Here is a 12,159-nt window from a genome sequence, read left to right as displayed (position 1 = left end):
AACTCAGATCATCACTATGCCAATTTAATCAAGCAACAGGGAACAGCCTAGGTAGGTTTACTGAAATCCCAAATCTAAACCCTGTCATACACACTAGGGACCTTTGGTGGGTTTCAATTGTCTTCTTCAAAAGACAAACAGTGACATCTGAGTGCACCCTCAGAGGAGCACAGTCAAAATGAGCTGTCTTGCTAGGAAATTTTGTTAAAAACGGAAGCAAGCGAGTGAAAATTCTCTGTTTTTTAATACAGTGTTGGAGAATGAACCCAGAGCTTCAGGTATACTTGATAGAGCTGAATAGCCTCCACGGTCCCATCTTTCCAGTCTACACTTTTAGAGAGAGGATACACACAGAGACAAAGAGACACTAAAAGAGTTCAATCACCCACGGAATCTGTGGTGCTGAATTTTCTTCTCTCCTGTGGTTCCCAGAAGCAAAACTAGGTCCCATGAATGTAAGTCATGTGACTCTGAGCCACTTCCAGGAGTTCCTTTTTTGAATTTCACCTTAAAGATCTTTATGCTGAAAAGATTAATAATAAGCACAATAAGAATCTTACATGATAAAAATATTTTAGAGGGCCTTAGTGGTGGTGCACTTTGTTGATCACATACGCTGCAGTGTATAAGGATCCAGGTTCAAGTCTCTGGTCCCCACTTGCATAGGGAATGCTTCAAGAGCAGTAAAGCAGACTCTCTCTCTTTTTCTCTCTCTATCTCAAATTTCTGTCTCTGTCCAAAACAAATGTGTAAAAATATTTTTAAAAAACTATTTTATAGAGTTTGAGTTTATATTCTTGGCCACATCAAATCACTGCATTCTTAAGAGCAAATTGGATTCAACTTTCTTGCTACTAAAACTTTACTACAGATATTGCAATAGATGAATTTCACAGAGTAATCTACTCTTATTTTAGAAACCAGCTTAAAATTCTTGTCATGACATTGTCACCATAAAGGATTGCTTCTATTAAATAACTTAATTTCAGTTAACACCAAGACACTATGTTTAATTTAACCTGTTGACAAAAGATCAAGAGATAGATAGTGCACTTATTTGCTCAAGGAATGCAAAAATAGTCATTCCCATATAGTGCTACTGGACAAGTAAACTGTTATAACCTCTACAGAGGACAAGAGCTCCATGTTGTTGATCACTGTCACGTAACATGCACATGTATCTTTGACCCTGTAAATACCGCTTCTGGGTTTTAATAGAGGAGATACATTAATACACAAACATAAAGTGAAAAATTCAATGTGTATTGAAGCTTGCAAATTAGGCTAAAATGTACACATATTTCAGAGAGTATGTATAAGTTGCTTCTGGGAGATTATACAAAAGTAGCCAGTAGCAACTTTGGCAATTGATAGATAAGAGACAAAGGTGAGACACAAATGGGGAGAGGTATTTTTTACCTTATGCACATTTATATTTTATGGATTCTGAATGTAGTAATTTCATGTAAATTCATGAAAACAATTTAAGAAATAATTCACCCCATAAGTTTATATGTGTTGTAGTTTTTTGTGGTACAGTAGTAATTATTTTTATATGTCTTTGTTTATTTTACCATATAGGGAATTAAATGCATGCACATAATTTCTGAGACAACTCTCTGGTCCAATTTTTCCATTCCTGTATTTATTTGAGACAAAGAGTGTAGTAGAGAGTGAAGAGAGAAGTAGAGATAAAGATAAAAGATAACACTCCACTTGACACCACCATTCACAGAGCTCCCCCCTGTAAAAAAAAAAAAAAAGATTTGAATGCAGAGTCCCAGGAACATCAAAGTTTGCATTCTATTAGGGGAGCCATCTGCTGGCCCTTGCCTTGATTTTTGTTTTCTTTTTTTTCTCCAGGGTTACTGCTAAGGCTTGGTGCTGGCACTGCAAATCTACTATTCCTGTTAGCCATTTTTCCCATTTTTTATTGGCTAGGACAGAGAGAAATTGAGAGGGGGGTGGGATGGATGGATGGATAGATAGATAGATAGATAGATAGATAGATAGATAGATAGACAGACAGGAAGAGAGACACCTGCAAACCTGCTTCACCATTTGTGAAGAGTCCTCCCTGCAGGCGGCAACTGGAGTCTCAAACCTAGATCCTTGTGCTTAGTATTATGTGAGCATAACTAGGTGTGCCACGACCTTGCCCTGCTCTTCTTGCCTTTTTTGTTTGTTTGTTTGTTTTTCTCTTTTATCACTGTAGTTATTATTGTTGTCATTGTTAGGACAGAGAGAAATGGAAAGAGGAGGGGAAGACAGAAAGGGGGAGAGAAAGATAGACACCTGCAGACCTGCTTCACCGCTTGTGAAGCAACCCCTCTGCAGGTGGGGAGTTGGGTTAGACAGGTCCTTGTGCTCTGTGCCAAGTGCGCTTAACCCACTACACTACTGCCTGACTCCCCCTCTTGCCTTTCTTTCTTTTTTTAAATTTATTTATTTTATTTTTGAGAGAGATATATATAGAGAGAAACACACAGAGAGAAACACCAAAGCATTGCTCAGCTCTGGTTTATGGTGGTGTGGGGAATTGAACCTGGGACTTAGAAGCCTCAAGCGTGTGAGAGTCTGTTTGCATAACCATTATGCTATCTGCCTGCTCCCTCTTTCCTTTCTTTATTGAAAGATAATCTAACAAATATTTCGAACTGATAAAAATTATAAATATTCTAATTTCAATCCCACAGCAGAAAATATTATATCATTTGTATATCCAAATTTCGACAATACTTTTATTTTACTGCTAAAATAATAATGGGATTCCTTTTCCATCACTACCATGCTATTTTCTATATAATATTTAAGCTGCTGTAATTGCAGCTGGATTACCATATATATAGAAAATTTTGTTTCTGCTTTACAAAGACACTGTCATTCAATATATTGATGCAAAGCCAGTGCTGTTTAAGCATCATAAGGTTTTTTGGAATGCTGAAAAGTTAGTTATTTGTTTTTATGTACAGTATATTTTGTTTTTATCTTTCATTTTTGCATTTTGTTTTAAAAGGCTTTAACAATGGAGATAGCTTGGGTGGAGGTAGATAGCATAATGGTTATGCAAAGAGACTCTCAAGCCTGAGGCTCCACAATCCTAGGTTCAATCCCCTGTACTACCATAAGGCAGAGCTGAGCAGTGCTCTGGTAAAAAAAAAAAAAAAAAAAAAAAAACAATCAAAAAATGCTTATTGTACTAGTCACATAATAGATGACCACTAGTATATGAAATAAAATACATCAAAGGCAAGATGTACTGTTAATTAATAGTTCATTTATATTCACTTTCATAAAAGTTATATTGTGGTTAGAACAGTTTGTAAATTGGATCCTCCCCCCCAATTCCTTTTTTTTTTTTTTTAAGTTTCTCTTAATCTTTTTTTCATTGTCACTAGAGCTTTTGCTGGGGCTCAATGTCTGGCATGATGAATGTCTCCTGGGTTATTGCTGGGGCTCGGTTCCAGCACTATGAATCCACTGCTCCTGGAAGCCATTTTTTCCTTTCTATTGGATAGGAGAGTGAGTAATTAAGAACTGAGGGGGGAGGTAGAGAGAGAAAGACAAGACACCTGCAGACATGCTTCACCCCTTTTGAAGCTGACCTTCTGCAGGTGGGGAGCCAGGGCTTGAACCCAGATCCTTGCACAGGTCATTGAGCTTTATAAGATGTGCACTTGACCAAATGATCCACCACTCTCCCCCCCCACTTTTATCTTCCATCCTTCCTTTCTTCTTCCTTCTTTTTCTTCTTTCCCCTCCCCCTCCTTCCTTTCTTCCTTTCTTTTCTTTCTTCTTCCTTTTTCTTCTTTCCTTTATTCTTCTTTTCCTTCCTCTCTCCATCCTTTCTTTCTCTCCCTCTCTTTCATTTATTTTTTGTTCTAATTCTTTTGATAGAGACAGAGAGAAATTGAAGGAGGTGGGGAGATAGGAGAGGAAGAAAGAGTGAGAGATACCTGCTACACTGACTCACAGCTCACGAAGCTTCCCTCTTGTAGATGCGGACAAAGGGCTTGAACTTGAGTTTTTGATCATGGTAATATGTATGCTCTACTGAGTGAGCCTCCTTTCTTGCTCCTGGTCTTTTTCTTTCTATTTGACTTTCCCTACTGACTGAAAGGTGATGGTAGCACTTTCCAACAAGTACTGAGACATTCACAACCAGCACTTGAGTCATTATCATATAGCACACATTCGAATTTCCCTTTTCCTCTGATGTATATACAGACACTGAATGCATAGTTAGTACTACCACAGATATGATACTGAATTAATTAACTTAGAAACCACAAAGAAATATAAGACGCAATTATGTACCATGGTTGATTTGAACGCAATAAAATGAGATGGTTTCCTTGGATAGAATCTATCACAATGAGCTAAAAGCTCATTTTCACACTTCTGATCATCAGAAGTATAAATAGCGGCAATGACTGAAAATCCTTGACTATTTCAAGTCTATGCTTTCTTACATTTGAACACTTACAAGTCTGGCAATGATTTTCTGTGGGTCCCCAGCAACGGCCAGTACAAGACTTATGGCAACGACCACCTATAAAACAGAAAAGATATATAAATGCATATTATGCTTATGGTTTAAACATGACCAATAAAAAATTTACTTAAATAGCTAAATCTGAAAGTCAAGTATATGAAGCTAAAATACAAACTTCTGATAGTCTTGATAGTCACAATCCTCTCAAAATTTCAAAGAACAGGAAGAAAATAAATTTGTGAAATTTCCCTGTGGTCAGGAGTTAATATTTACAAGAGCTATGTTAACTATTCTCACTATTTTTATAAATCTACTTGATAAAATTTCAAAAGGTCATGATTTACTGATAGTGACAGGTATTAAGAATTAAGTAGAAGGAGGCCAGGTGATGATGTACCTGGCTAAATGCTCACATTACAGTGTGCAAAGACCCGGGTTCAAGCCCCTGGCCCTCACTTGCAGGGGGAAAGCTTCATGAGTGATGAAGCAGGACTGAATGTGCTTCTCTGTCTCTCTCCCTCTCTATCTCTGCCTCCCCTCTCAATTTATCTCTGTCTCTATCCAGTCATAAACAAATAAATATTTAAAAAATAAAGAATGAAGTAGAAAAAAATTGTCTATGAATATAAGATTATGTTATGTAACAAATCGTCAGAATAAGAGGTTAAATACATAACTAAGATTCACTATAAATGAAGTATTAAAGATAGTTATTATTCTGGCCTATTTTAAATTACTTGTCATTCTCTTTAAAAGTTTACTAATACTACTATTATTTTCATATATCATCCACTGTCTTGTCAGTGGCAACTTTCTCTAAAGACTAAGCTACTACAGATATTTGCCTCAACCAAAACAAATATATCTGTCTCACATGATTCCCATAGCCACTCAACACAGAAGCTTATGGTGACTTATTTTGAAGTTTGCTTCTGAAATTTCATAGATTTATACTATATCTTTATTGGAACACATGTTTCAAAGGGTTTATTTTTAGAATAGAAAGTAAGTATGCCAGTCAGGAATAAAACTTTCTCTAATACACATATCGCTCCTCCTCTGTTAACTTTCTAATATATATATTTGTAAACAGACATACGCTTATACAAAATGTATATTAGTATAGCTAATATTGTAAAAACTTGACATGGGGCTATATCAATGTTTTCATTTTTCCTTAGCTCATAGTTTAATGGAATTAAATGATTTATTCATCTATTATCAGTGAAAGAACAGGGATGCATTGGATCGACCTTCCCGTGGTACATCCCGTCAGTACCCATTCATTGGGGAAACTGAGGATCCTTCCTAGCCGACTGAATCCACATGGATCCCAGTCACTTTCAAAGCCATTAACTGGCTACGGAAGAAGGGCAAACGCTAGAAGAAGAAGTGAAAGAACAAAATATTTATTTAGAAGGAAGAGGAAAAGAGAGAGCATAAGGTGGTTGGGCAAAGAAAGAGAGATCGGTCTCACATCAGAGCATAACTACGGCATATGTTAGAGAATGGAGTTAGGATGTCATGTTTTTATGTCCAACGCTCTAGTCATTTTATCACTTCCCAAGCCACTTACCCTACAGGGTTTTGTTTGTCTGTATGTCTGTCTGTTTGTTTTTAATAGAAACAGTGAAACAGGGGCCGAGAGAGAATAACAGCTTGAAAAAGAACACAGCACCAAAATGTCCTTCAGTGAAGTGGGGGCTGGACTCAAACTTTGGGTTGTGCACATAGCAAAGCAGCACTCTATGCAAGTGAGCTATATATTTCACCAGCCTTACTGTACAGATTTCTTTAGCATTTTCTTTCTTTTAACTGTTTATTATTTATTTTTATTTTAATAGATAGAGACAGAATAAAATAAAGAGGGAAGGGGAATACAGAGAAGGAGTGAGAAAGACCCACAACTTCTGTCAAACTTTGCTAGATGTGAAGCTTTCCTAACGCAGGTGGGGGGCCAGGGGATTGAACCCCACCCCCACCATGCAATGTAATGATGTGTGTTCTCAACCAAGTGGCCACTACAGTTTTTTAACCAACTCTTCCACTTGGAGCTTTTTTCTTTTTCTCCTAATGAAACTGCCTGAATGGACTTGTGCCGGATGCTAGCACAGTTAAGAAGCAGATTCAACAGACATATTTTCTTAGAATAAGCTTTAGATTCCCCTAACAGTCTAGACTCCCACAAGTGAACAAACATTACTATTTCCGAGTTAATGTAACATTTAGGCTCAATTCCAGTCACCTTCTTTAAACTACCCAACTGTTTGCCACAACAGAGTTTATTTAAAGTACTTCTGTTTGTGAAGTATTGCTGCTGACATCACCAGCATATAATATCCTGTCACTCTGCCATCTGTTTATTTAGATCCAAACACATTATAACCACATAATGCAAACTCATTCTAGCTGACAGGAAAAGGACTCCATCTGGCCTGAACAATATAACTTTAATCAGGGATAATGATAATAATTATTAAAAACTACTGGAGTTCTTTTGAACAAAGCTAATAAATCTAAATTGATTTATACCAGCGGAAATTAGAAAGGACCATGAGACAAACTGCAGGAAAGGAAAACGTTTTTGAGCACAAACTTCTTTTTTATAAGAAAGTAATTTATAGGGAGTCGGGTGGTAGCACAGCGAGTTAAGCGCAGGTGGCACAAAGTGCAAGGACCAGCATAAGGGTCCCGGTTCAAGTCTCCGGCTCCCCACCTGCAGGGGAGTCGCTTCACAGGCGGTGAAGCAGGTCTGCAGGTGTCTTTCTTTCTCTCCCCCTCTCTGTCTTCCCCTCCTCTCTCCATTTCTCTCTGTCCTACCCAACAACGACGGCAACAATAATAACTACAATAAAACAACAAGGGCAACAAAAGAGAATACATAAGTATTAAAAAAAGAAAGCAGTTTAATACGTTTTTTCGTATGCATTTATAAATCCTATAAATTGATCCATTAAGTACTCTGCTAGATGAAAAATCTGGAGCAGTGGGTGATGTGCCAGCTAATATATATTTTTAAAGTATATCTGGTGACAATAAAATATTTAGTCTTATTCTTTGTGGTGAAAGCATTTTTTGTTATTGTAAGCAATAAAGTTTATGTAACATTAACTATTTTAATATTCTCCACAATCATCTTTTATCTGGGTTACATAATCTTTATTTTTTTAATTTTAATTATTATTATTTTTACTAGAGTACTACTCAACTCTGGTTAATGTTGGTGAAAAGAATTGAACCTGGGACTTTGAAGCCTCAGGCATGAGAATCTCTTTGCACAACCATATTGCTATATACTCCCACCCTACTCTTTATTTTCTTATTACTGCTACTTCAATCAACCACACCAAGACTTAATCCAAGAACCAACACATAAAGGAATTTAGTAGGATGGAGATTTGTTCATGATCCTTTGCAAGGAACCACCTCAAGTCTCACCTAGTTGAAGAAAGTGATAGAGTACACAAAGACATACAGACCTTCGCACTCAGACACGCACAGTCTACATAATTTAGCATGGGCTGTCTAAATGTTATTAGGAGAGTTTGTTTAGCATGTTCCATTTTCTTTCTTATTTAAAAAGAAACACTTATAAATACCACACAATGAAGTCAATGGCAACTTCTATTCTGGGCTCTTAATCAGTCTTTCATTTCCACAACCCCTTTTAGAGTCCAAGAGGAATCGCTTACTTGGTTTGAATTTTAGAATTCTGTTATCCCAAGTGTACTGGAGGACTATGAATTAAATGTGCTTCTACAGTGGTTTCTCAGTTTGTCCTGTCTTTCTTTATCTTTCTGTAGTGCTTCGACCTTTTTAGAATCTGCATTTTTTTTCTTCAATACTGCAATGTTCAACACTATGCTAATACTGTTTTGTCTTACTTGCTATAGATAACTGACTGAATGACTATAGTTGTCTCTGGATAACTGCCTTTGCCACATCTTCGTGCCTGTAATCTTAGTTTATCTAGTAGATAAGTAAGTGGGGTAGTTTCATAGTCTATTACATTTAATATGTTTTACATTCTTTTTAAAAGTGTTGTTCCTTATAATTCAAATGCACAGAATTGTCACAAGATGAGAGGATGGATAAAAAGTTTCTTTTCCATTTCTTCCAGATTCTCTAGCTTGGTGGCATATAGTTCTTTATAGAAGTTTCGCAGAATTCTCTGGATTTCTGTGGTGTCAGTTGTGATATCTCCTGCATCGTTTACAATTCTATTAATTTGAGTCTTCTCTCTTTTTTGTTTGGTGAGTCTGGCTAGGGGTTTGTCAATTTTGTTTAATCTTTCAAAGAACCAACATTTGGCTTCATTGATCTTTTGTATGGTTCTTTTATTTTCGATGTTGTTTATTTCTGCTCTAACTTTAGTGATTTCTGTCCTTCTGGTTGCTTTAGGGTTCCTTTGTTCCTCTTCCTCTAAGTCCTTGAGGTGTGTAGTAAGGTCGTTCATTTGGGCTTCTTCTTGGTGTTTAATATGTGATTGTATGGCTATAAGTTTCCCTCTCAGTACTGCTTTCGCTGTGTCCCAAATATTTTGATAGGCTGTGTCTTCGTTTTCATTAGTTTCCAGGAACATTTGAATTTCCTGTTTGAGTGAGTCTCTGACCCAGTGGTTCTTAAGGAGCATGTTGTTTAGTTTCCAAATTCTATGTCTTTTAATAACTTTCCGTTTGTTGTTAAAAGTTAGTTTTACTCCACTGTGGTCTGAGAAGATACTTGGGATGATTTCAATGCTCTTGAATTTATTGATGCTGTCTTTGTGGCCTAACATGTGGTCTATCCTTGAGTATGTGTTGTGTGGATTTGAAAAGAAGGTGTATTCTAGTTTTTTGGGGTGGAGGAGTCTGAAAATGTCTAAGAGGTCTAGTCTGCCAATAATTCCTCTCCTGGGGTTATACCCCAAGGACTCCATAACACCCAACCAAAAAGAGGTGTGTACTCCTATGTTCATAGCAGCACAATTCATAATAGCTAAAACCTGGAAGCAACCCAGGTGCCCAACACCAGATGAGTGGCTGAGAAAGCTGTGGTATATATACACAATGGAATACTATGCAGGTATCAAGAACAATGAACCCACCTTGTCTGACCCATCTTGGACAGAGCTAGAAGGAATTATGTTAAGTGAACTAAGTCAGAAAGATAAAGATGAGTATGGGATGATCCCACTCATCAACAGAAGCTGACTAAGAAGATCTGAAAGGGAAACTAAAAGCAGGACCTGATCAAATTGTAAGTAGGGCACCAAAGTAAAAACCCAGTGGTGAGGGGTAGGCATGTAGCTTCCTGGGCCAATGGGGGGTGGGAGTGGGCGGGAGGGATGGGTCACAGTCCTTTGGTGGTGGGAATGGTGTTTATGTACACTCCTAGCAAAATGTAGACATATAAATCATTACTTAATTAATATGAGAGGGGGAAATCAATTGTATGTCTCAAAGTTTCTCAAAAGACAAACTGAATCTTTTTAATATATAGGCTATGTATTTGATATGCGGACTCTCTCAAAAGCCTAGACCAAGTAGATTAGAAGCTTCCAATAGCACAGTTGTATACAAGATACTGGGTACTGTCCAGCAAACCATAACAAAGGGACTTTTCAAAGTTAACCCAATTAACAAATAATGTGATGATAATATTAACTATCGATTGTCTTTTTGAACCCTAAGACAGCAGGAACCTCATATCTTCACTATAGAGCCCCTACTTCCCCCAGTCCTGGAACCCTTGGATAGGGCCCAATTTCCCGTATGCATCTCCCAATCCAAACCAAATAACATTGCATCTGCCGATCACAACTTAACCAAAGCAACGATTGCTACCTCAACATGCTTCACCACAGAATGTATCCAGAGACTTCACGTGTGGAATGACAACCCTTCAGCTTCATTACTCGGGTGAGACCTTTCCTTTAATAGTACACTATAATTTCATCTCAGGTAGTTCACTTTCTAACAAAGTCCCATAACCTAGATATACACCAGTTTCTGTGAGAGAGAGCTTATGTGCACACGTATCCATAAACTACTGCAAAATATATACCTGAAAGCAGGACTACACTAGAGTTTGCAGTGAGTACCTCTCTAACACTTCCTCTCCACTATTCCAAGCTTGGGATCCATGATTGCTCAACAAATTGTTTGGCTTCATATGTTAACTCTCTTTTCAATCACCAGGTTCCAGATGCCACCAGGATGCTGGCTAGGCTTCCCTGGATTGAAGACCCCACCAATGTGTCCTGGAGCTCAGCTCCCCCAGAGTCACACCCTACTAGGGAAAGAGAGAGGCAGACTGGGGGTATGGACCGACCAGTCAACGCCCATGTTCAGCGGGGAAGCAATTACAGAAGCCAGACCTTCTACCTTCTGCAACCCTCAACGACCCTGGGTCCATGCTCCCAGAGGGCTAGAGAATGGGAAAGCTACCATGGGAGGGGGTGGGTTATGGGGATTGGGTGTTGGGAATTGTGTGGAGTTGTACCCCTCCTACCTTATGCTTTTGTTCACTAATCCTTTCTTAAATAAAAAATTTAAAAAAAAAAAAGTTTCTTTTGAGGGCCTGGGGGGTAGTGCAGCGGCTAAGCGCACATGGCTTAAAGCACAAAGACCTGCTTAAGGAACCTGGTTGCAGCCGCTGGCTCCCCACTGGCAGGGGGGTCGCTTCGCAAGTGGTGAAGCAGATCTGTTAGGTGTCTTTCTCTCCTCCTTTCTTGATTTCTCTCTGCCCTATCCAACAACAACCACAGCTATAATAACAATAACAACTACAACAAGGGCAACAAAATGGGAAAAATGGCCTCCAGGAGCAGTGGATTTGTAACTGAGCCCCAGCGATAACCCTGGAGGCCAAAAAAGTTTCTTTTAAAATTATCCATCTGGAATTAGAAAAGAAAACTTGTAGACTTTATGTTTTAACTTCATCCTATCCAGAATTATTCTTGAGTACCTTCTATATCTGTATATTAAGAACTATATACAGAACTTTATAAAGAACTATATATCGGAACTATGTATCAGGTGAAAACAGACACGGCTGCTACATTCACAGCATTTAGAATTAATTCAGATTTATATTCAAGGGGGATGTTTTGACTATACTTGCACTATATCTAAAATTTACTTTCTCTGTATTGAGGACACAAAATTGAATAAATCTGAATTTTTCTCAATCCCTCAGCTCTGGAAAGAAGAACTGGATGAAACCAGACTGAATAAGATTATTTTCCAAAGTTATGTCTTCTTCTTCTTCTAGCGTTTGCCCAAAGTTATGTCTGATGGCTCAGAAATCTAATCCATTCCTTACGTGATGATTTATCTAGGTGACATCTAAAATTAAATCAGTGCTGAGAATTTCAGTGGAAAGGAAAAATATATGGTTCGAATGGTCCCAGGTTTGTCTCCTGCTAGAAAGAAAAAGACTTTAAGTATAGGCCAATACCATATGGAGAACATTCCTTTTGTCCGTCATTCTCAGAAGATCTGACTTCATCAAGAAAATAGACAATACATGGTGCCAATAATACACTAAGTGTGCACTGGTTGGAATAAGCTACCTCTCCAAAACCATGATTGTTTTTGCTTTGTTTTCTTGTTTTTTTTTTTTTTTAGTGAGAACAATAACAATAGGTATTAGTCAGATACTAGACGATGCACATGGGAGAA

General features: G+C 37.8%; 1 protein-coding gene across 2 annotated transcripts in view; it reads right to left on the bottom strand.

Annotated features, from left to right (window-relative positions):
* ERBB4 (erb-b2 receptor tyrosine kinase 4) overlaps window positions 1–12,159 on the bottom strand; it is a 1,141,529-nt gene that overhangs the window by 382,389 nt on the left and 746,981 nt on the right. For both annotated transcript variants that reach the window (XM_007524518.3, XM_007524517.3), the window contains exon 5: window positions 4,487–4,552. In XM_007524518.3, coding sequence (XP_007524580.2) covers window positions 4,487–4,552 — 66 coding nt within the window. The remainder of the gene's footprint in view (window positions 1–4,486; window positions 4,553–12,159) is intronic.

Source organism: Erinaceus europaeus, chromosome 7 (assembly GCF_950295315.1).
Source record: "Erinaceus europaeus chromosome 7, mEriEur2.1, whole genome shotgun sequence".
In the NCBI taxonomy this organism is placed as follows: Eukaryota; Metazoa; Chordata; class Mammalia; order Eulipotyphla; family Erinaceidae; genus Erinaceus; species Erinaceus europaeus.
The sequence above is the reverse complement of the archived record's forward strand: the minus strand, read 5'-3'. Positions and strand labels throughout refer to the sequence as shown.